Source organism: Sylvia atricapilla, chromosome 5 (genome assembly GCF_009819655.1).
Source record: "Sylvia atricapilla isolate bSylAtr1 chromosome 5, bSylAtr1.pri, whole genome shotgun sequence".
NCBI lineage: Eukaryota > Metazoa > Chordata > Aves > Passeriformes > Sylviidae > Sylvia > Sylvia atricapilla.
The window spans coordinates 11776129-11801559 of NC_089144.1; the positions used below are offsets into that span (position 1 = coordinate 11776129).

The 25431-nt window shown below is 41.1% G+C and overlaps 1 protein-coding gene across 2 annotated transcripts in view; it reads left to right on the forward strand.

Moving 5' to 3' along the window:
- Positions 1 to 3832: 3832 nt before the first annotated feature.
- The window catches only part of PTPN12 (protein tyrosine phosphatase non-receptor type 12), a 70547-nt gene continuing 48948 nt past the window's right edge, over positions 3833 to 25431 (forward strand). For both annotated transcript variants that reach the window (XM_066318720.1, XM_066318721.1), the window contains exon 1: positions 3833 to 4155. In XM_066318720.1, the coding sequence (XP_066174817.1) occupies positions 4057 to 4155 (99 nt within the window). In that variant the 5' untranslated portion in view covers positions 3833 to 4056. The remainder of the gene's footprint in view (positions 4156 to 25431) is intronic.

Below are 25431 nucleotides of genomic sequence, written 5' to 3' on the forward strand. Positions count from 1 at the left end.
TATGGATAATAATTTAATTATAATTTCAGTATTACATTATTAATCATACAATACCATAAAGTTTTATGGGGCATTATGGTTCTTTTGCATTACTCCAAAAAGTGAAAGTCTATGCGTCTGTAGGTTATTGCAAAGGAGAGAATAAACCGGTGACAAAGTGAGCAATCATTGTAATGTAGTCAACAAAATTACAAGGAATACACAAGGTCTTGTTTTTCTGGACAAAGGAGGAGTTAAAACTGTAGGAGGTGATGCCCTTACTCAGAGCTGTAGGATGCTTTCACCCTTCCCTCCCACCCCAGTTCTTTGATTTCTTTCTGAAATACACTTTGGGTAGATAATGTGCTGAGTTTTGAACGCGGCTCCAAGCCACAGAGGCGTTGAACAGCTTTGACGTGAGCCCGTGCTCCATCTCAGCTTGAGGGAAACCTCTAAAGGTTGGTGAACTGGGATGTGTGGTAGTCCCACCCACTGACTGGGCAGCACCATGGTATGCAGGCCAGGAAGCACATTTACCAATTTACACCATGTTTACCTTGTGGGAACACGAGAAGCCACCTTGGAACAAAAAAGACTGTCTGTGCTCCTCTGCTGCAGTAGCTGGAGTAGTGCACAGAAAGGCAAAACGAGATCACCTACAGCAGAGAAGCTGCAGGTGATTTACTTGCTTTTCTTCAAGCACCATACTTGTATGGATTAAGACAAAACTAGAATTTTCTTCTCCAGATTTGGGTTGAAACTTCCTATTCTCTCTATGGGGTGAGTAATTCATGCTGTGTGTCTGTTTTTTCCACCCCTCTCCTACAGCTACACAAATACGCACTCATGCACACATGCTGCATTGGTCAGATGGCTGGGGTTAACCCAGATACTATGAGCCTCAGATCAAAAGTCTGAGTTAAAATGCTATTTTTGCTGCTGAGGCTTTAGGTGTCCGTTCATAGCACAGACATGAGACAACCTCATGCAGCATTTGCAGGGCTGTGGGAAATAAAACTGGTGCTATTTGGTTTGCAGCTCTCACAGGTACATGTGCACATGCACAGACAGACAATGCCAGGCACAGTTCTCCATGCTATTCCTAATTGCTTTGTTTCATATACACCCTTTTCTTTTGGCTAGTGACACGCCTAGTTTGGGGACTTTTTTTGTCTTCTGGGACTATAACCTTCTTATCAGCTAAACCAAATGAAAGGCCACAGTTACACTTGCTGGTTTACAACAGTTTATTATGGTTAAGTTGCAGATTGTGAATGAGGCCAGCCTGACAACTGGGTCCTTTCCATGTCAGGCAATAACAATACCAGATTCATCATGATCTTTCTTTTCCTCCTCTATAACTTGGTTGTGTGAATAAATGAAGAAAACCATATAACATTCAAGACTTCATTAATTGTTTGTGTAATCTCAAGTATCACTTTTCTGAAGTTACCTGCCACCTGGCACTGGGAGCAGGTTTGCCAAGACAATTGCTGAGCAAACAACAACCTTCCTAAGCAGATGGAAATCCAGCAAGGTGACATGGAAAAATTATCTGGTGATCTAAGCCCCAGCTATCCTTATGGTCTCTGGTCTCTCTCTCTCTCTAATTTCTGTCTTTCCCTTTAAAGCTGCCTTTTGGTCTTGTAGAAAAGGAGGTTTGGAGAAGGAAGAGAGGAATTAAAACAAGAAAAGCAGGTATCCTTGTGGCTCTTCAGGACAAATTGATTAGCTTATTATGGGAGCAGGTGCAAAGGACATGGAGAGGAGACTGAGCTTTGACCGCTGATGTGTTTGTGTGGAGTGCTCAGGCTTTACTAAACCTCAGAACAGAACTGATGCCCTTTCCCAGCTCCTTCATATGTCCTTATGTCTCCTATATATTAGCTGAAGAACATCAACAGCTAAAAAACCCCTTAATGAGATGCTGAAGTCTGCATCAAGTCATGTGAAAATGCTCTCAATTTTCCTCTATACGCAGAGGTGGCTGCGTCTGTAGCAGATGCAGGAGAAAGAATTGTGTGTCCATGCAGGAGCAGCAGCTACAATTCAGGCTCATACCCCATATCTCAAAACTTGCCTCCACTAGGAAGATGGTGAGTTGGTGGGCACTAAATTGGGCTGAGGGTGGTAATGTGCCATTGTACTAATTCTGGTGTGGAAGCGGAATTCTTTGGCAGCCTTCTAAAACAGTAATATCTTATACCAACACAGGAAGACGAATTTTTTGTAGGGTTGTTTTTTGGGGTTTTTTTTTTTTTTTTTTTTTTTTTTTTTTTTTTTTTTTTTTTTTTTTTTTTTTTGTAACAAAGCCAGATTAACGGAATGATCAGAGAAGAAAACACACTGATTTTCTATAGACTTATATTGCAGCTGACTGAGTTCCCTGAGGCGGTTCGATGTCCTGTCCCACAGGGGTGGTGTCGGTGTGACTGCAGGTGCCACACGCTCCCAGGGCTGGGAATGAGCAGTAAAGGGCGGTAGGGCAGCAGTGACTTAGCCGGGTTAGGCTTCTCAGCTTGGACCTTTACCACCTGCCTGTGTGACAAAGTTCTACTGGATCAACTGGATCACTCAAGGCCGTGTAGATCTTCACCAATAAAACGGCATTTTAAAAGATTTCACGTGGAATAGCTATTAAGTTATAAGGCTGTACATACGCACACCTCTACAATTGCTTTGCTTAAGCAGAAGTTATAAAATGTCATCAGGACACCAAACATGAAGAAGTTTGATTTTTCCATATAACGTTAAGAAAATGAAATAGCACATTGCCAAATCCTCCAACACCACTTAAGACAGATATTTTAGGCTGTGTTTAAAACGGGAAGGCGCGGGCTGCCTGAGCCCTGTCGCTGCGGTGCCGAGGGGTGCGGGACCCTCTCCCCGCCTGGCCCCGGCCCGGAGCCCGCGGACACTTGCCGGCGACACTTCCATGATTCAGCTTCCCCTGCGGGTATTTCTATTAAGTAGATCTATCTATCTATCTATCTATCTATCTATCTATCTATCTATCTATCTATCTATCTATCTATCTATCTCACATACATATATAGACATGTATATATATACACTTCCTAAAGAATACACACGTATATATACATATATACATACAGTTAATATATAAACACACACACACACACATATATACATACATACTATAGATACTTAATATACATACATACAAATAAGCGAGGAGCGGTCCCCGGCCAGGTGTCCGCGCCCGTGCCCGTGCCCTGCCCTGTCCCGCCCCGCCATCTTCCCGCTCGCTGCCCGCTGTCCACCGCCGCCGCACCTCGGCACCGCCGCCGCACGGACCCCCGCCACTGCCCACGGCTGCGGGCTTCCCACCCGGGGCGGGACCCTTCTGGTCCGAGCGTTTCAGTGGGATGCTGCGGGAGCCCCCCAGCCCCTGGACGCGGCGCTGTCGCGACTACATGTCCCGACATGCCGCTGCCTCCCGGCGCGACGCCGCAGGCACCCACCGCCGCCCATTGTGCTCCAGCCAGGGGAAACCGCGCTCCGCTCCTCTCGGCCTCCCCCCTCGCTCGCCAAGTGGTTCCTTCCAGCGCTCCATGAGGCGCCCTTCGGGCGGTCCCATCCACGGGAAACGGGGGGGGGCCGGCGGAGCGGGGCGAGGCGCGGAGCCCAGTGAGCGCTCCCACGAAGCCCGGACGGCCGGTGATTGGCGTGCGCGGCCGCCAATAGGACGAGGCGGCGGTCGGGAGAGCCAATGGGCGTGGAGCACTGCCGGGCGGGGCGGGACAAAGGGAGAGGGCGGGGCGGGCGGCGCGCGTGCGCGCGGGGAGGAGGAGGGGCCGTGTCGTGTCCGTGTCGGCTGCTCCAGGGAGGGTCGGGCGGAGGGAGGGGAGGATGGAGCGGGCGGCCGGGCGGCCGTGAGCGGGGCGGGAGCCGAGCCAGAGCGGAGCCAGCAGGCCGCGGGCAGGCCCGGGCGGGGGAGAGGCGAGGCAGGGAAGGAAGGCAGCCGGGTGACGGGTCGTGCGGCGGAGGGGGCTCCGGGCGGAGAGCGGGCGGGCGGCCGGGGCTCCCGCTCCGCAGGGCGGCCGGCGGGGCAGGATGAGCCAGGAGGAGATCCTGAGGAAATTCATTAAGCGAGTCCAGGCCATGAAGGACACGGACCACAATGGGGAGGACAACTTCGCCAGCGACTTCATGGTGAGGGGCGGCGGCGCGGGCGGGGCGGGCGGGGCTCCTGCCGCTCCCCGGGCCGGGGGGTGACCCGCAGCCCCTTCCCCATCCCCCCGCCGGCCACGGGCTGTCGGCCCGGGCGGCCGTCGCATCCCTGCTATGGCAGGGTGACCGGCTATTGTGTGCCCCGGGGCTCGGCCGGCTCCCCGTGCCCACCGCCACTTCGGAGCTCGGCGGGGGAGGGAGAGTGTCCGCCTGGATTCAGCCTCCTTCCTGTCCCCCAGCCCCGGGAGGTTTGTCACCGCGGCCCCGGCCCTTCCCCTCTCCTGGGGAGGTGATGGTCATCGGCTCTTGCAAAATTAACTGGGAGGCTCCTCGTCCAGCCGCCCCGCTGCTTCCCTGAGCACATAAAGGGGACAGAGGCGGGGCGGGGGGGCTGCGAGCGCTTCCTCGCCCTTGCAGCCCCTTTTCCGCAGGGTTGCCGTCTGTGATGTCAGCTGGGGATAATCGGGCGGCCCTTCCCTCCTGCCCCTTTTATCTGCCTCTCTAGCTGCCTGCTTGAGATTTCTCTTCTTTCCAAGGAGATGTGTTAAATGTATTGATAGTCCTTGGAGGAATATTCATCTTCCCTTCGCTAACATCTCCCATCCCCCATCGCAGCCCTGCCTGTATCCCTCGTCCTTTCTTCCTTCCAGATCAGTTCACCGTCAGCCTTTGGTTAACATGTGCGCTCGGGGGAAAAAAAATTATTGGAGAATTAGTGCTTTTCCTGGTTTATTTTAGCTGTTTAAGCGGGCTGTTATAATATCTCGGGAGTTTTATCTTTTGAACTGATCGTCTGAGCTGTGAACAATAATTTCGAGTGGGCAGATGTTGCTGGCACTTTTCAATATAATTTAAGTACTTAATACCAAAATGCAGTTTGACCCGCGGAAGAGCTGAAGGAGGGCAGGTCAGCGCCCTCCGTATGTGTCTTGGTAGCTCGTTTCATTATGCGTCGCTCTTTGGGATTAAAAGCATATCGTTAGCCTTTTAAGCTGTCAGTCTGTGCTAGTCTGGGAACAAAACAAAACAACCCTTCCCCCCAAAAAAAAAACCAACCCAAACCCCCCCAAACCTCAGTGTAAGTGTCGCATCGGAGATTGTCCGAATTGTGGGGAGGAGGCCGCGGATGTTGCGCAAGGCGGAGGGGCGTTGGGAGCGCTGGCAGCTCCAGGGCTGGAAGAGGAAGTGGACTTTGGGAAGTAACGAGTTCATCCAGGGTGGGGAGCGAGCCCGTGGGAAATCGGCCGCCGCTCTTTGGGCAGGATTTTGCAAATACTAAAAGTATGCTGCCGAAACGTCTGAGCGTGTGGGAAAGGAAGAGAGAAACGTGTGAAATGCAGAACGGCACTGGAGCGCTAGGACCCTTCTGAATCTTCACATGAGGGCTTAAGGGTTACAGAATTTGACAGAAGCTTCTCATCAAGTCGTAGTTTAGTAATATAATGGCTATTTAACACAAATTGACATCTTGCCTTGTATTGATGAGTCCGTCTTGTTCGTGTAAATGATATCTACTTTACAGAAAGGCTGGCCTAGAATAGTGCAAAATGCGGGACATTTTAAATAATCTTTATATGAAGTACTTTGTTCTAGATCTCCTAATCTGCTTCTGTCATTTCATATCTGATAGTTATCCCGATGTTTTAGCTTTGTTGTAGTCAAACGATATACAATACATATTTTTATCATCCTTTCTTTGGAGCAGTGGCACCTCTATAGGGAAAAGTAGCTTTTGTTTCAATTTCTCTATTTGACAGCGTGTTGTTTCTGTTGCTTTCAGCCATATAGACAGTGAGTTTTCCCATGCTCTCCTGTAGCAGCAAGAAAAGAGTATACAGGTAAAAATGGGAAAATAGGATTATAAGAACTAATGGGCAAGACAGCTCAGGAGAAAGATGTATTATGTGAAAGAGTGTTAAATGTTTTGGGGAGAATTGTGTTGAAAATTACTTTTGTCCACTTAACGGTTTGCATTTCAAACTTTCATGTTTGATTTTTGTATCAGAAATTAAAGGAAAACCAGAAAATTAGGATCTTTAGCTCTAATATTCACCTTTATGTAGTAAAGCAGACATATATTAGTGTGATGATAAGAATCATAATTGCTGATTTTTAATTTATTTTTTGTTAGGAATGCATTTGGGTATTTTGGGATTTTTGGGGTATGTGTATTTGGCTGTCTTAACAGAGGCATGCTTAGGTCCTCTTTGAAATTATTGAACAAGAAGAAGGAAAGAGAGGTAAAGGGAATAAAAGTTTCAGTATTCTGTTCAGTCAAAGAATTAGTAGGTTTTTTTTGAGGGGTGACAAAGGAGGAAGTTGTGTTTTCTCATTTAAGTGCAGGATGTTCTGTAGCTGTTAAATAGTGGCAAGTTTGTGGAATAGGAATTGCTGTTACATGTTGCTTCATTTCCAAGTCAAAATGGAATCTAAAGCATGAGTGGCATAGTGGGTGAGTGCAAATGAAAACTATTCTTTACCTTTAGGTCTTTATTGTCTTTGAATGTGTTGAGTAATAGGCTTAGAGAGTTGTATCTAGGCCTGAGTGAACGAAGCAAAAGTACGTGCTGGATGCCAAGGAGTGCTGGAGGAGAGGGTAGAGAAGCTAGAGGTGTGCACAGGTAAGCTGATAAGCCTGGCTGATTGCTACTGAAAGTCCAGAGTGTAGATGACTAAGGCTGCAATTTAATAATGCCACTGACATACCTGGAAACAACTTCCGCTTTGCAAGGTGGAAAGTTGATTATTACCCACTCCCCCGCTGCCTCCCCACCTGCCCCTGGTACCAAGATAAATCCTGTAATCTGGGCACCAGGAGCTAGTTTGTTGCTGGAAATCAAATGTATTTAATTAATTTGCACTAGGAAGTAAGCAGGAGTTATTAGTAGATCACTCCAGTACATTGGGTGTGCACAGTTAGGATTAAATGAAGTGGATAGTTTGAAAACAGGACAGACATGTCTCTGAGCCTTGCCAGTAATCATATATATGTGGATATGGGGTAAGTGGGCTTTTTCCTAAAATAATATAGGTTAGGATTTTGCTACTATGGTTGCAGTACATCCAGAAGTATACTTTTTCCTGTGTTTTTGCTGACATTGCTCTTTGGGTGGAGGGAAATAAGTGTAGATGACTTCCTCTTGATGTTTCGTGCTGTATGAATACAACCAGCGTGGTCTAGGTTTTGATTTTTTTGTAATGAACATGTGTCTTACATCAAACAAGGGTTCGAAGTTAAAGTTCCATATGGAAGAAAAGAGAACAGCTATTCTAGAATTTAGAAAGACCTTGATAAATATTTGCTGATTTCTTTTTGAATTTTAATTGACCCACAATTAACAAATTTTTGTTTTCTTATGTTATAGTCATGACAAAAACACTCTTAACACTCTCATTTCTCTTGTTTGGTGTAGGTTGCCATTGTTATAGGAGAACTGAAATATGAATAATGTCAAGTTTTACCTTCAAAAATTATATGTTTCAAATATTTTGGGGTATACAACAGTCTTGCTTTGTCTTTTGAGTTATAGATCTGGCTAATCTTGGAATACAGTTGTCATGGAATACAGTGTCTGTCTTTTCTTTTGTGATGGATACTGTGTAGGGGACCCTCAGCTTCTGTTTGGAGGTAGTGGTGTCTAAATCATCTTGTCTTTGATCATCAGTCTAAATAATGGGGTTTTTTTAGCAACTTAGTTGTACCTAGTCACGGATCTCTTTATACCTTTCATTCAAGAGGGCACAGGTAACTAACTCAACTAAATATTGTGTGTCTGTGTTCTGTTCAGTCTGTCTAAGATTAAACTTTTAGGTTTGGAAACAGTAAAGTATTCAAGGTGCTGTTTTCTGAAGTATGAAAGGGAATTTGAATGGTGTGAAACAGGTAAAAAACTAGTTTCTGTGCTTTTTACTTCTCGTTGGTTGTGGTTTTGCCATTTTTATTTTTAAGCACTTCTGATTGTTTTGTGAAAATGCTATTTAAAAAATGGAACATGGAATTTGCTTGACTTGTAAGGATAAAATATAGCTGATCATTGGAAGTGCTACACCACATGTTATAAAACTTGCTTTGTGCATTTTTTGAGGCTCTTGTCTTTGTTTTGCCGTTTGGTGATTTTTTTTCAGGAAAAGACACAATTTCTAAGATGCCTAAAGGCTGCTTAAAATGAATGAACAGTCTACACTGTACTAAATCACTGATTAAAACCACTGAGATAAATAGTGAAAGTCCACATACTGATGCCAGTCATGACATAGATTTTGTTCTGGTTCTGAAACACTATTAGGGATACCAGAAATGCCTATTCAACTGCAGCACTTCAGAAATGCTCCTCTTAAAAGCTTGTCTGTGTATTAATGTGCATTTGCATAAGCCTTTATGATTCAAATACTATTAGTGCACCTCTTGAGTATCTGGGAAGATATCTTTCAAATTTATAAGGCAGGCATATGATCTGGAAACATATAAAACAATTATTTTTTTTTACTATTGCTGCTTTTTTTTTTTTTTTTTTTTTGAGATCTCACCTCATAGACATTTTTGGAAGTGATGTTTTCTAGAATCTATTTAATGAGTTTTGTGCTTGTAATATACTGAGAAGCACTAATGCTTTGTCATATGTGTTATAAATTGCATGCTGTCTTTTCAAGAGATATTATTTGTATCTGTAAAGGTTAAACTGGGAAAAATGCTTTGGTGGAATCAACTAGATGGTAAACTGTTTCTTGAAGCTTCAAATCCAAGATTTAATTGGTGTAAGCAGAGGTTTGCATGGAATTCTTGTACATTGGGTTCTTTTGGAAAAACATCAACTGTTTGGAACACTTATTTTCCCTAGAGTGTGACAGAAGGTGTAATTGCCTTGGAGAAAATGACCTGTAAGTGTGTCGTGCAGTTGATCAGTTATAGGAAACTCTGCTCTTAGCAATGAGTTAATAGGTCATAGGCAACTGTCACTTTAGATATGCCTTGTGCATTTTTATCATTTCTGGGTTAAATAATGGATCTGTTAGTAGTCACCTTTCATATTATGCTTAAATTTGCATGTAAATACATTTTTGAAGTTTTGTTTCCATTAATTGTATTTCAGCTAGATGCTGTTAATTTGTATGTGGGGGCACACTCCAGCAGTTACTTCATTGTGTGTGGTTATGGTCATCGAAGCCATTCATAAACCTTCTTTTACACGAACTAAATCTGGTTGGAGCAATGTGACTGAATAGTCATTTCAGTAAACCCAAACTTTAGAGGCTTCTGAAATTTTGTGAAATACTGTTCATTCAATGTTATATGAAAATACAGTTATACATGAACGATCATTCAGTTTAAATATTCAGCTTCTTTGTCCCCTTGTGAGAAAATGAGTGCTGTTCCTGTAGCTTCAAAGACGTCATTCTGAATTTTCACAGGGGCAGTTGAGTACAGCCACAAAGCTGCTGTAGTGACCCTGGGGTATAAGAACTTGCAAACTCTGCCTAAAATTGCTGTTCTTTCAGCACATGAAACTAAACCAAGTCAGTTAGGCAATGCTCTGGGTTGTGTCAAATGGCTTGTGTGGTAATAAGTTCTGTTTGCTCACTTTCCAAAGACAGCAGTGTGTAAGTCTGCTGTTCTCATGCATAAAGGATTGTGCACTCCAAGTAATTTAAATAGCATGTCAAATACATGCTTTTTTAAAAATCTTACCTCAGTTCTACAGCACCTTTTGCTGTGTTTAGTTATATATGTATACAGATAGATACTTATCAGTAGATACCCATGTATGGACGTGTTTCATGTGACCATAATTCATCAACCTTAGACCCTAATCTATAGTTCTGTAGCTCCATGTACATGCTTATATGTTTGTATATGCATGGTTGTATGTCTGTGTACTCCTCTGCATATGTGTCACTGTGCATATGTGTCACATACACTATAGTATGAATTTCTTGGTTTGCAGGTATGTGATTTACTTTAAAATTGCAGTAGGTTCAGATTGCTTTTTCTTGATGCTGCTATAGCTAAATGTAAGCTATCAGCTCTGTGAGCAGGGGAAGGTTAAGCAGATATTCAGATCATGAGTGCAACAAAAGATCGAGGCTTCTATATTAATCTCTTTAAGCCACTGGTTTGTAATAAACAGAAATTATGTTTTATCTTCTTCACTGTTATTATTTAAGATCCTTGGATTTTCAGTTTGACTATAGTATACTTAGTACTAAGGACTTCTTGGCATAGGTAAAATAGTAATCCATTTCTTAGTGTTGGAAAAATGTGAAACTGTAGGAGTACCTTGGATGTGCATTTCTAGAACTGAAATCAGATGGTAGATGGTGGTTTTTTCTTGGTATTATAAAACAGCCTTCTGTTAGGGAGAGGCATCAGTGTTAAAGGTCAGATAAGGAAGTCAGTAAAGCACAAGTGAATTAGGTAGAGCAGGAGCTCTGTGCCATTAGGAAGTGCAGTGTTTGCATCCTGGTGTTTTCCTCAAGCTGTTGTACTCCATAATTGCTATGGTTATGCCAGCACAGGCTTGGATAACTCAGCTGTGTGTTTGCCCTAAATGAAGCATGGATGTGCATTTCTATCCCTTTTAACTGGCACGTGAATATTGCAGAGAGATTAAGCTCTTTGTTTTCCTGCTTCATCTGACAAAAAAACTTGCTAATATAAACTTGTGAATTATTTGTTCAGATTTGGTCAGTCAGAATGTGTTTATGAAAGGAGAGCACTCTGGTGTGGTTGTGGAGTTTTGGATCTGGAACCTGGAGCCCCAGAGAGCAGCTGTATTGTTGGAGCTGTGTCTGGAGTCCCATTGCATCTTCGAGAAACCAGATTGTGTTCAGATCCAGTACTGAGGAGACAATATGAGTGTAAAGCCAGTAGCTTTGCTAGGGAAGCTGAGAGTGCAGCAAAGTAAGGAAAGAATTGTAAGAGCAGGAGAGCACAGCCAGGTCTGTCAGGCTTTGGGACTGTCCTTCTGGGATGGAAACTGTTGTTTTAAAGTATCTCTGAATACTGGCGTCAGGACATTTGGGTCACTGAGGTTTGCATAGGAAAGTTACTGCTTGTGTCCCTGAGGGCCTTGTTCTAGCTACCCTTTTGTCATCAGCTTTAGGATGAAAAAGTTCTTACACAGCTAAAAAGATCAAGTAGAGAAAAATGTTTCCCAAAAGGTACCAGATAAATAGAGGTATAAATGGATGACCTAGTTGAGCTGACCTAATTTTTGCTCTTTTCTGTCCTCCTACAAGCCAATACTTTTAATTTCTTTAAAAGGCAATTTTATTGGTGTTAATTTATGGGAAGACTCAAAGGCAGTATTGTCCTAATGGAAGTGTCTTGTGAAAGTAAAACCTAGAAAGGTTGAATTATCAGCTCTAAAAACTAGTAAGGCACTTAGATCAATGGGGGAAAATATCTGACTATTGCAAGACAACTGAAGCTATGAATGATGATGCCTCATGGGCTACACGTCATTAGGAACAAAAGCAAATAAAGAAACATGTTTCATTAATTCATTTGGACTTCTGGAAGGAAGCATCAATAGTTTTGAAGAAAATCCTACCATAATGCTTCTGACAGTTAATTTTTTGCATTAGTTTTACTTCTGAGCTCCCTTAGTTCCGCAGAAAGAATTGAATTGCCTAGCATTAGGAATGTGCCAAAGGCAACTACGTGAGTAGACGGAATGGTTTAAATACTGTGTGGGTTGGTTGGATTGTTATATTTTTAATTTGCTGTGATTTGGAGAAGTCTCAACACAGTTGTTAGGTTGTTAAGGGTATCCATATAACTTGTGTTCCTTTTTGGCAGAAGGACTGTCTATATGCTTCATGTTTTACATATTGGAGAGCAGGCCTTGATTCCTAAACATTATTGAAATTTACTGGTTTGAATTACCTGATCTTTGCTGTGGCTTTTGGTGTCTAAAATCATGGGTTGAAAAGCATCAGTCTCCAAGGGGAAGTTAGCTTAGTTAAAACCATACTGCTTTAAAGAATGCATGTATTACTTTAATCTCTTTTATTTAGTTATGACACTGAACTTGTCATTTTTAAACAAACTTTTCTACATTACCTCCTTTTCTATGTAGTCTTGTAAGGTATAGCTGGGTTTGTTTTTCTAAGGTCAGAGTTCAGTGGTGTCCTCTTGAACAATTTTACATCTTGCTGCATTTGTCCCGCTGTCTTGTCATTCTTGCTGCTTCACATGGATGACATCTGCTTTTTGTTTTTCTTCTGAAAACACAGAGATGTTTTTTACTCTGTGATCACGGGAAGAACAGCTTGTATGTGGATGAGTGGGAGGGAGGTTTTTGGGAGTCTGGAGAGGTAAATGACCATCTTCCAGCTGTGCAGTTGTCCTGCAGTGGGAACGAGGGGCCAAGGCTTGTTCCTCTGGGCCGCTAATACAATCAGAGGCTGAAAGGAATGTGGTACAGGAGTGGTGTCTTATGTTCCTGCTTTTATTGAGGTTGGGCAGTCAGCATCTCTGCTATTGCTGCCTTCCTTGCTATCTTTCTTATTTGCTTTGAGGCCAATATCATGGATGACGAGTTAATTTCTTGTGCAGAGCTAGACCAGTTCTAGGTTCTGGTTCATGCAAATTTTTCCTGGAGTTACTGGCATTATTTCCAGCTGTTTGTCACAATTGAGAGTCTCGAGCCTGTTCCAGAGTTTTCATATTGTTTTCCATTTTTAATTCCATTTAAAAATACATTTTATTTTCCATTATGATAGTATGGCATTATTTTTATTCTCCTGGTAGTTGTTGGAGGACACAGCTATCTTTGAACAACTCGCTTCCAAACCGAAAGGATGTTTCATGGGTTTCCTGTCCAAGTGTTCAGAGGACTTGTCAGTGTAGATTATGCATCCTGTTTAAATGACTGATTGCTGTGGGAACTGCACTGTTCTTGAGAAGCCTGAATAGTGTTCCACTCTGTCCTAAATGTTTCACTTCTTATTTGACTATGTTTGACTCTGTAATGCATAACCTTGTGATGGAACAGTGTCTTTTTTTTTCTTAAGCGTGTGGGTAGCACATGGGGTAGTTGTGTATAGCCTCCTATTACACAAATGTTCTTATTAGATTAGTTGTCCTGTTGTTTCACTGTACAAGACTAAGAGATCAGTTAATGTAAAAAGCAGAACAGACAGAGAACAAGTGATAGGAATAGTGTACTACTCTTATTGTGTATGGGCTGGGTTGGAAGTTGATGACTGGTTGCTCTGTGAGGGAGTAAAATTAATCATGGAGATGTCTCAGTGATAAATATATCATGTGCTGCCTATTTGCAGTGCACAGCTCTTTTTTTGCTGTTTTTACACATGTAGAAAATAAGTCTTAATTTTCCCTTTATTTTTTTACTTCAATCTTTACCTTCATGCATGGGAAGCAGGATTACAACTGGAATGCTTTTGTTATTACTTACTCCCTCATGTATATTCTGATAATTTTAGCAAATAGGTAATTGTTAATTGAAATGAATACAGTTGTCCAGTAGGAATACTCAGGGGAAACATTTAGCTCAAAATAAAGCTGGAAAATGAAACAGTGCTCTGGAGGGAAGGGCATATGTAGGTTAGTTGAACTGCTTCAAGAAACTGAGAATTCCTGCAGAGTTGAATTAATTATAAATTGCCTATAGGGCAGCACCCCTATTGCACAAACTGCTAAAGGAAGGAAATAATCTCTTAGATACTGTGAATGTCCCCAGATAGTTCTAAGTATTCAACAGTCACTTCTAAGATTTCAATTTTAGTAGTTTAGGTGGTTACACAAAACTATGTGGATTTTTATTATGACCAAATTAGATTGTAAAATTAATTTTAACTCATTTTCTTTGAGGTTGCATAAACAGAACTGTGATGTTAATGGACATATAGGGAACTATATGTAAATGTTAATGGAGAAAAATGACTGATTTTAGGCAGGTAGAAAGGACTTGGAGACTACTACAGGCACACACTGGAATTTACTTTAGTAAAGAAATATGGTGTTTTATAGATGCTTTATTTTTCTGTTATTTTTACTTCGTGGAGACTAGACCCAGAAGGAAGGAATATATTTTGTTTCCTTTAGTAGCTCTTTGCTACAGAATTGCATTAAGTGCTACACAGGCACTTAAAGCTTTGGATTTGAGTCTTCTTTTCAAACTGAATGCTCTGAAATAAGTTATTAAGCTGCAGGTTAAGCCCTATCACAACCTTTTATATTTTCCTTATAAACAGAAGAACTTTTCCAGAGGCTATTCCACAGAACTGTGGAGGAAGTTGCCCTCGCATTCTGTAGTAACACTGCTACAGTTGCTTCTTCAACTGGTGCCATCTATTTTCTTAATATTTTGACTAAGACTATGAAATGTCATCAGAAATCACAAAAAGAAATGTTTCATTTCTTTTCCCTTTTGTGGTGAAAATGCAGCTTGCAAATTGTCTGAGGTGTCAACTTCCTATTTTTGTTGTTCTGAAAAGAGCAGGTGAAACTGTGGCAGAGAAGCCTAGTTGTATTTTTTACAAATTGCAGAAATCTATAGCCTGTTGATAAATTATTTAAAGTGAGAGACCAATAATGCTGGAAAAAACGTGTGTGCCCCCAAGTCAGCAAGCTGTTGCCATAAACCAGTGTGATTTCCTAAAGGAAAAAAAAAAATATTTCTTTCTAAAATGCTAGCTAATTCCTTAACTAATTCTAATATGGAATAGCCTGAATGTGAGCTTGCATTTGGTACCTTATACATGTTTAAACACTGTAGTACTTTTGGTGCAAAGCTATAGCAACATGTCTTTCTGGCATGGCAATTTAAAAAGCATCAGCACTGTTTAAATTGGTGATCGTGTGAAAATGAAGGCAGCATCCTGTTTCTCCAGCCTTACAGCATACATAATGGACTTCCCTTCCTGTATTCACAGAAAAAATATTCCCTGTCTGGTACAGTAAGACAATATGACCATCCACTGAAACTGTGTGGATATAAAAATCTCAATGATGGAGTCTTTAGCTCTTATGGAGAGAGATAACTTCCAGATCTATTAAGTGTATATGAGGTCAGGATATGTTTAGAAGTGAGAAAAGCAGCAAGGGAATTCAGTGAAGGGATATAAGTAGGTAAAGAACTGAGTTATTTCTAGAAACAGTACCTTTCAAACTAAAAATGACCGTGATTTTTTTGCTAGGTAGAGAATCTCATAGGGCATGTCAGGGAGACACTGGAATTGGCTGTAAATAAATGCAAAAATGAGTTTCTTCTATTCTTTGAGTGTCTTGTGGTTTGTTTTTTATTGGACTGTTGTATTGTTTAGCACTTTAACACTCCCAGAATTGATGCTGAAGTCAGGAGTTTCCCAAATTGTGTACTGATGGTGTAGATGGAAGAGTTTGCATGGAACACCTGAATAACATAAATGATAACAAAGTGGGCAATATTTACTTATTATCTTGGGGTTTTTTTCCTCCCTCCTTCCCCTGCTAACAGCTTCTTTTTAGTGTGGTACTGGAAAGTTTGTTGTGTTTATTGGTAACAGCTGAGAGGGTGGAATGTTGTTCTTATGGGGATGTGGCTGTGTTGGTTTTGCATGGTCTGATTTTGGTAGTGGGTGGGGGCTACAGGAGTGGCTTCTTTGAGAAGCCACCAAAAGCTTCCTCCCCATCCAACAGAGCCAATGCCAGCAGCTCCAAGAGGAACCCATTGCTGGCCAAGGCCAAGCCCATCAGTGATGGTGGCAGCACCTCTGGGATAATGTATTTAAGAAGACACCCCCCCCCCCCCCACCCCCCCACCCCCCCACCCCCCCCCAAAAAAAAAAGTTATTGCACAGAAGTAATTTCAGCCAGATAAGAGCAGAATGAGAATATCTGTGAGAAGCAGCCCTGCAGGCACCAGGTCAGTGCAGGAGGGGCTCCAGGTGCAGAGCAGATCCCCTGCAGCACCTGGGGCAGCCCTGGTGAAGCAGCTGTGCCCTGGCAGCCCAGGGAGGTCCATGGGGGAGCACAGAGCCACCTGCAACCCCTGGAGGAGTCCACCCTGGAGCAGATCAATGCTTGAAAGAGGTCTGTGACCCTGTAGCAAGTCCACCCTGGAACAGACTCCTGACAGGGAGAAGCCCATGCTGGACCAGGTTTCGTGGTAGGACTTGTGACCCTGTGGGGGTCATGTTGGAGCAATCTGTTCCCGAAGGACTGCACCACATGGAAAAGTGACCCAAGTTGGAACAGTTCATGAACTGTAGCTTGTGGGAAGGGCTCACACTGGAGATGTTTCTGGGGAACTCTCGGCTGTGGGAGGGATCCCATGCTGGAGCAGGGGAAGGACTCCTCTCTCTGAGCAGGGGAAGGACTCCTCTCTCTGAGCAGTGGCAGAAGAAAAACATGTGATGAGCTGCCTGTCATTCCCATTGCCCATCTCCCTGCTCTGCTTGGGAGGAGGACATAGAACCTGGGAAGGAGGGAGAGATGGAGGAAGAGTGTTTTGGCTTGTTTTGTTTGTTTCAATATTTGTTTTACTTCTCATTTTTGTTGATAATAAATTCAGTTAGTATCCCAAAGCTAAATCTGTTTTGCCCGTGGCTGTCAGTGAGTGATCTCTCTCTGTCCTTAACTCATGAGTGTTTAATTATATTTTTTTCTCCCCTGTCCAGTTGCAGAGGGGAGGGGTAGAGTGGCTTTGGTGGACACCTGGCACCAGCCAGGGTCAACCTACCACAGCAGCTTACCAACTTTGTATGCCTGAGCTGCAGGTCTGTTTGGATGGAGATCCCAACCTTCTCTCCTTCCTGTGGTTGGGACGTTACTGGGTATGTGATTGTCATATTGTGTGAAAAGTTAAGGACATAAAATCTTTTTAATTTACCAGCTGGGCTTGAGAAACCCTTAAAATTTGCAACACATCTTGCATAACCAAAGTTATCTGACTTGTTTCTGGAGGTTATCTTGAAGGCCGTGGGGGAAGGATTTTTGTGGAAGAAAAGGCAGAAATGCTTGCTCATGTGAGCTTCCTCTTGTATTCATACTCTTGTCTTTGACTTGTCTTTAGCTTATTGGATCTAGCTTCTGGACATTACATAAACAAGATATCCTTCAGGAATTCTGTATTTATGTCAGCTAGTTGTTGAATCAACCTGTGAAGTGTGTAGTTTTCCACTGGGCATAGTACTTCTGTCAGATCTTATGCAAATTGCAACATGTATTTTTGAGCCGTATCGGCTCTGATCTGTCTTGAATGTTTTCCTTGAATGAGAGGAATTTTACTCCTCTTTATGTTGTGATTGGATTTTACTTTTTTTTTTCATTTCTGTTTGTGCTACCTTATCCCTGGACTGCTAAAATAATTTCCTTATTTTTTAAAAACCTTTGGTTTTTACTGGTTTTGGATGACAGAAGCCATTGCATGAGGAGTGGAAAACCACGTGAATAAGTTTCATACACTTCAACTTTGCCTCAGTTGTAGGCTAGAAGCTCTTCAGAACAAGCATTAGCTTCATACAGGTTGTCATGGATTTGATGAACTGAAGGTAAATTATTATCTGTAGTGTCATTTGGTACCCTTTTAAGCTATGTGAGTATTGCGTGATCAGTTGTTGGATTATAAGTATTATACTTGTCTTTTTTCTTAATTCAATGGTCAAAGTAGAACTGGCTGGTCTATTTGGGTTATAGACCCAATTCAAAACACAGTAGCTTAGCCACACATTTTTATTGACCTTGTTATCCTTTTAAAGAGAAAGTTACATTTTTAAATGTTACCTGGATCTGATAGCCACTGTTTTTTTAATCACTATAGATAATGAGATTTAACCAGACTGGTTTAAATGGTCTTTGTAAGAATCTTCATGTAGTGTCCTTTATGAAATTTCCTGTTGTGATTTGTTCATTTAACCAGGAATAATATTTCAGGGCTTGTATTGGACCAGGTAATATTGCTTATGGATCCCTTTCCTCCGAAGAGCCACTGTAGTATTGACCTCTTGTCTAAGCTTGCTTATTACAGAGATTCATGGAGACCAAAGCCTAATTTGAATATTCAGAAATAAATATTGAGTCCTGATGACTACAAGGCATGCAGTCAGTATTCAGAGGGAATAGCAGTGAGGCTTGCACTGGGGCCAGGATGCAATCTTCTAGTAAGTGGTGTACTTGAGCGTGCTCGCATCCTGTGCTATTCACCATAATGCATCTATAAGAAGCACTTGCATCCTGATAAGACATTGTGATACTTCACTGCTCCTGTGAATTAATTTGCTTTGGCTGTAGAGTATGTGTTTCTGTATTTTGCATTTTAAAGCCAGGACTTAGCAATCCTGTGTGTCTCATCCTATTACTTGTCATGCAGTTACTGTCTCTTTAGAACAAATGTGTATTCCCGTCTGGGCTTATTAGCATTAATAGCTGTTCTGGTTGCTCAGTGGAATACTGATGCACAATGCTAGAAACTGGGAATGAGAAGAAGGTAGCCTTTAAGGGAGGTCACAATGGAAGGATTAAAGAGGGCATTGCTTTGGAAAAATGCTATGATTCTTTAAAATCAAACTGCAGCAGCAGATAGAGAAGTTGTGATTGAATTTAACTGACATGTTGAAAATTAATTGAGGTCTTTTAAAGGTATGGGTTTGGTTTGGAATGCTTCCACTTCCATTAAGGGAAAATAAGACTGAGAAACTTTGAGTCCTATTTAACTGTGCTTAAATAATTCTCCTAGTAGTAATTGTAGAGAGTTCTGATATTTGGAAATAGTCATTGTTTCTCCCCAGTCCAAATTTCATGCAATACCTACAGCCTGTTTTCTAGCTAGATACACTGCAATAGGCAGTCCTCAACATCCGTAAGAATTTAGAAGTTGGGTTTTTTTCTGACTAGAGGCCCATTTGTTTCTACACTGGAGAGCAAGTCACATAGTTTTCATGGCTATAAGCAGCAATGGTGCTTCTTCCTTTTAGAATGTTTAGTGCTATGTAGCCTTCTTTTTCCCAGTTGCTCATTTTGGTGTTGTTTTGTTAGGGTTTTTTAAGCAAAAAGAGAACTCCCACTTTGGTTTAGTATTTGCTATCTTTGTGAAATTTTAAATTCCATTCTTCCTTATCCAACTTTTCCCGTGAGTGGCTTTGATAGATTGGAGGAAATAACTGGTAATGTAACTTTCCGCATTTCCTGTATTTTATCAACTTATTTTGTCATTCTGAAGAGCTGTGGTTAGCAGCTTCACAAATTTGGAGATTTAAAATCAGAGGGATGACACTTACTTATGCTTTTGAATAATGGAAATAGAAGTTCAATACTCAGTAAAATGCTATAATGTGTATGTTTCGTGAGGGAGGTAAAACATTTTGATGGAGCAAGCAGCAGAGAAGAGTAAAGGTTGGGAGGAAGCTGTTGATGAGTTTGTGGAGATAGCACTGCATTTTAATTTCCTAAAGGAGGAAAGGTGTTCATGGCTTATTTGTGTGCAGGTTGGCAGCCTCCTGCTTTCTCCAAGATTAAAATCTTGAGCAATGTTGAAAGGACAGTAAAAATGTGAGGGAAGTTCTGCTTGTGCCAGGAGCTGTCACCAGTATTTCACATTTGAACAAGGCCTAGCTCTGGTCTCTGCAGGCAGTGGGGCTTTGTGATGCCAACCAGAGTGTCCACTGACAGTGGCTCACCAAGTCACGTTGTTCAGTCTGTGGCTTTGCTGAAATAGGTTCTGGTTTTCCAGATTTAGAACGTGGATTTGACCACAGCTCAGAATTTTTTTTTTAATGTATGTGTAAGCAGAGAAAAGAGGAATACTTGACTGAGTGCTGAGCAGCTTTTCTGTTCCTAGATGGGCAAGAGTGAGCTGCAGCCAGTGTCCCTAGCAAGTTCCTGTACAGACAGCATTTGCTCTGAGATGAGGAAGGAATGGCAATAAACAAGATTAGTGGTTTAGGAAATAAGATTAAAGTGACAGAATTGGAGTAAAAAGTTAAGAGGTGAAATATTGTTAAAACTTGATGCAACAGTTAGAGAAAAATCTCAAGATATAATTAGCTGTTGTCATTGATTGTCAACTATTGCCTCTGGTACAGGAAAAACAAACCAGCTCTAGAGACCCTTGTCTCTAGGGTGGGAGTGAAACTCTGTCCTCATGTTAGTTCATTGTAACAGAAGCTGAACAGGCTTGCATTAATGAAGCATAGCTGATACAAAACTCAAAGAATTCCAAAGTTATAAAGAAAGAAACCCCTCTATCCTTATAATCATGTAGATCATCAAAACCTGTCTTTCCTGTATTCCATTTGTTAACTTCTGCAATATATGATGGAAGGAAACTGATAAATAGCGGTTTATACATCTCTGGTTTTAGCTAGAGGGAAACTTCTTTAAAATCTGAAGTATGCCTTAGAATTGTATTCAAGGTAGTAACTTGCAATTTTCTACAAGGTAGAAAAGCCTAGAATCTACTTTAGCTACTTTTTTCTTTCTTTGAGGATTTCTTAAAAAAAGAAACCTGTGATTTCCATTCACTCTCACTAACTCTTTAGCATGTGTAATTTACAGGGTTTGGGTGATATCTAAACATTGAGGTACATAATTAATAATAATGAAATCAGAATCAATAAACCATGAAAGAATATTATTTTGTAAAGGCTATTTTGTGCTGAAGTGATGTGTTTGTTACTTGAACACATGAAATTAGTTGAATATTAATAGTCGTGGTGTTTGGTACAATAGAATAATATAAATATGATTGTCTTATGCTGCCTGAAAAAGATCTCAAAATGTTATAAACATTTTTAGAGTTTTTTGGGGGCAGTTGTGGGATGTGGGGTGTTTTTTTAGTGCTGTTGAAATTAGAATCTGCTACACATGGTCCAGTAGGTATATTCATAATTGGGAAAGAAGATGAGTAGATGAATCTACAGTTCTCTGTATGTGACCAGCCAATAGTGTTAGCAAGGTGGATGAAGATGTGATCTAAATAAGGCTTACAGGAAATGCTGAAGAGTTGGAATTTGGCCAGGATGTTCCCCTTGTTGCCTTTTTTGCTGTTCTCAAGAACTATTTGTTCATTGGAATTATCAAAACAATTATCTTGGAAAGGGATGGACCAGCAAGCACAGTGTTATTGCAGGGCACATATGCACATGGGAAATAAAACCTGGAGTTATTTCTGTACTGAGGGCAATTTTCTTGAGATTTCTTTGAATTTTCAGCATAAGAGCAAAAGGGTAAAACTGTCTTAGACTTCCATGGGCAAATAGGATCTGAGTAGTCGACAGACAGACCCTTAAAAATAACTTGGTTATAAAAAAATGACCAGTTGAAGTGATCATAATTGCAGTTGTGGAGGTTGGGAGAAAATAATAACGTGAATGAGATTTTTTTTTTTTTCTAATCCTTTCCAGACAGTGCAATACAGTCTGGTGTGCATAGTGCAATAGGTTAATAAGTAATGGGGGAGGAAGATAAGGAGATAAATTTTAGGATCATATGATACTTTTTGGGTTCTTCAGAGTATTAAAATGATGTAATGGGTCAAATCAAATGTGCACCTAGTCTAATACTTTACTGTGACTTTAGGATACTGTGAGAATGTCAGGAATGAGGTGGAGCCATCCTCCCAGTCTTTCTCAGTAGCAGATTCTGAGTAGAAGCTCAGAATGTGTCCACAGTAGCAGCAGGTCGATGAGCACAGGACACCAGAGCCCATCCCTGGTCAGGACAGTGGCAGGTTCTGCTACCTGGCGTGTTTCAACAGACTGCTTGCAAGTGTTTTACTTTTTTAGTTCTGTACAATTTCCTATCATTCAACTTCCCCCATTTTCTTCCTTTTTTTTTTTTTTTTTTTTTTTTTTAAGTGCCTATTTCTAAGAGAAAAAGTTGTGGTGAAATTTTTTTTTTAGCCTTTTCCTGTCTGGTAAGAATAACAGACGTAAGCATGCAATAGCTATAAGTGGTTCTTTGGGATGTGTCTTTAGCCAGGTCTTGTGCTTGTTCAAATTGGCTTCAAGGTGTTTTTCTTGCTGGGAGATCGAAAGATTCTCTGGCAAACTGATGTAATATCTTCAAAAAGAAAGAGATCTGTACTTCATAACCCTCTGAAACACTTAATTTCTTTTTTTTTTTTTTTTTTTTTTTTTTTTCAGCTTCATAGCCTTCTCAGCCTCTTCCACAAGAACCAAGAGGGGTTTTTTTGTATGTGCTACTACTACAGTGATAATTTCCTTGATTGTATAGGTTTCTTACAATCCTGGGTGCATTAAAAAATAGTGTAAAAAATTGGCTTACTTTTTCTCACCTTCCTTGTTTGTCTGTCTTCTTTTGTAATGGACGATGCTGCTTCCCCTCTGGCATGCCGTTGCCCATCAACCCAACATAATTTGTTGGTGTCATTGATTTACAGGTATGGTCCTGCAGTCAAGTTTGAGATTCCTTTTTTATCAGTATTCTCCTTTTAGACTTAAATTTAGACACCCTTGAAGAAGTCAGGCAGCTGGACTAGATAATTTTAGTCTCTTCCAACTGAAATATGCTATTTGGAACTTAGTTTGCCTTAATATCTAGATATACTGCAGGTGAATAGAAAGATCTGCCCATTTCTTCTGACAGCAGTCACTTAATGTGCCTGAACTTTGACTTTGGACCTGCCCTTTATTTAGGGTGTGGTGTTTCATGCCTATCATAGAGGATTTTACACTTTGCTGTAATAATTTAGATTACTGCTTCCAAGTTTCAGCCTCTGTAAGCCTGAATTTTATTTTAGTAGAGATAGAACCCATTTTTCTGTTTTTTTTTTTTTCTTAACTCCCTCTTCCCGTCCCCCCCCCCCCAAAAAAACAAAACAAAACAAAAAAAAAACCCAAAAAACAACCCAACCATTGGTTGGTGTTTTTGGATATTTCAGGAAGTAGGAAACAGAAATACCTTTATCTTTCAGGTCTTTTTAGCACTCATATTCAGCATTCTGAAAAACCTCAGTTAATGTTTCACAAAAGAGCTCTTAGTCATGAGGTTCTCAATTCGATTGGCTGAGATTTGTGTCTAGGGCTATATTTGTTCTGTGTCTCTTACCCACAAATGTGCTATTACTGGCTGCTTCTGTTGTGGCCCAGGGATGCTTTTTAAGAATTTTCTCCTGTACAGTTGGCCTGATAACCAAGGACTGCCAGCTGCCCTATTTCCCTTGGGAGCCAAGGTTTTCCTCTGCCCAAGAGGACACTGACATCTAGTGGATGGGTTCCACTGACAAGGGGCAAGAGAACTGCTGCTTAGTGGCCATCTTTCTTCTAAACTTTTTCTTTCATTTAGATCCTTGGGGTTGTTAGAAAAAAGAAAAAAAAAAAACAGTCAATTTTTATGTAACTTCTGGAGTTTAAAGAGGGAAGTCTGTGCAGTCAAAGTAGTTGTGGTTTTTTGGTTGGGCTTTGGGGTTTGTTTTTATTTTGTTCAAGTCACTTGCATATAAGCCTCAGTTGTTTGTAATAAAATGATTGAAGTTAGGACATTGGCAGTTGTCCTCCCAGCCTGTGAAGAACACAAGAGGCAGATCATAAAATCTTTGAGTGGTTTGGATTGAATTGGTGACCTTAAAGATCATCTAATTTTGATGGCCTCGCCATGGGCAAGGACATCATCTTGTTCAAAACCCCACCCAGCCTGACCCTGAACACTTCCAAGGATGGGGCATCCACAGCTTTTATGGGCAACTCTTCCAGTGTCTCACCACCCTCGTAGTAAAGCATTTCTTCCTAATACCTTAGCTAAACCTGCCCTCTTTCAGTTTGAAGCCATTGCCCATGTCCTGTGGCTATGTGTCCTTGGAACAAGTCCGTCTCCATCTCTTTTGTTGGCTGCTCTAAGGTCTCCTTGGAGCCTTCTCCAGGCTAAACAACCACCACTCTCACCAGGTGTTCCAGCTTCTCACCTCTGAGACACACAGTGCCTCTAAGTTGCCTTCAGTTCTGTGCCTGTTCTTTCTATGAAACTTGAAGCCTAATAATTGCCTAACATCTGCCTTGCAGCTCGTCCTGGACATGTTAGTTTAACTGGGAACCAAGTAGCTGGAGAAGCTTTAACAAAACCACAGATTTTCCAGGAATGTTCTTAAGCAGAGAACAGTGCTTGGAAATGAAACTTCCTGAAAATATTTGTCAAAATGTTAGTATTTCTTTAAGGACAAAAATAGACATTTTGTTTCTGAAGTAATAAAATCCACATTTCTTTATCAGAGAAAATAAACACTGCCTAAAACTTGACAGCAGGAGATGCCATGCTTAAGTATTGCTGCAGATTATTGTTTGATCTCTCAAGTGTCTGAACTATTCTGCACTAGTACTCATTAAACAACAATGTACTGGGTTTGGATTTGTTGACCATCTGGTAACTTTGTAAATGTGGTCAGAATCAAGCAATTTCAAGAAACTTAGATTAGGACTTAAAATCAAAGAAAAGCCTTTCAGGTCCCTTTAATGGTACAGGAGTCATAGAAACTGTAGACTGACATTGCTTAGGATGAGGGTGTTAGGCTTAAATGTTCAGGGACTGTTTTTAAAAGGAAAATATTGCTTCCTTGTCCAGACTAAGCATTGATTTTTTTTTTTTTCCTGAAAGGAAAAAAATATTTGCTAACATTCTTTGGTTACTTTGAAATTATCTCCACATAAAACCAGACTTTAGACCAAAACCATTGCCATAAAAAAGAATTCATGTTTTATGTGAAATACCAGGAAACAAATGTAGAAGCTACTAGCACTTCTTGTGTGCATTTAGGCAATGCAAGCAATAGTAGAATTATGAGTGTTTCTGTCCTAAGAGAAAAACTTAATTTCAAGTTGAATTAGTTTTACTAATTTCAGACCACAAAGAAAATGAAAAACATAGTCCATCCAAACAGAAAAATCATATCTTTAACTAATCCATTATGTTAATTAAGATTCAAAACTGGTTTTTTCTTTGTCCTGTTGTCTGTTGAGAATTTATATTGTCTCATCTGTAGCTTACCAGCGTGCTGGACTAACTGCTGAATACAGGTCATCAGTAACTATTCTGTCCTTATTTCCTTGGTGACTTTTATAACTCTTGAGTTGCCACTTAGCTATTTGTAATATGCATTTGTGTTTCCATCATTATAACTTCTAGCCTACAACTTTATCTGGTATTTTTGAGGTTTATTCTTCTTTCTTTTATCCTGAAAGTTGGTTCTCTTTATTAATGTTATATTCCTATCTGAATGTCTTCCTGTCTTCTGATTTGTCATCAAATGTTTGTTAGTGTGCGCTGCTTTTCTGGAGAGGTCATGAAGGGAAATGCCTGCTTGG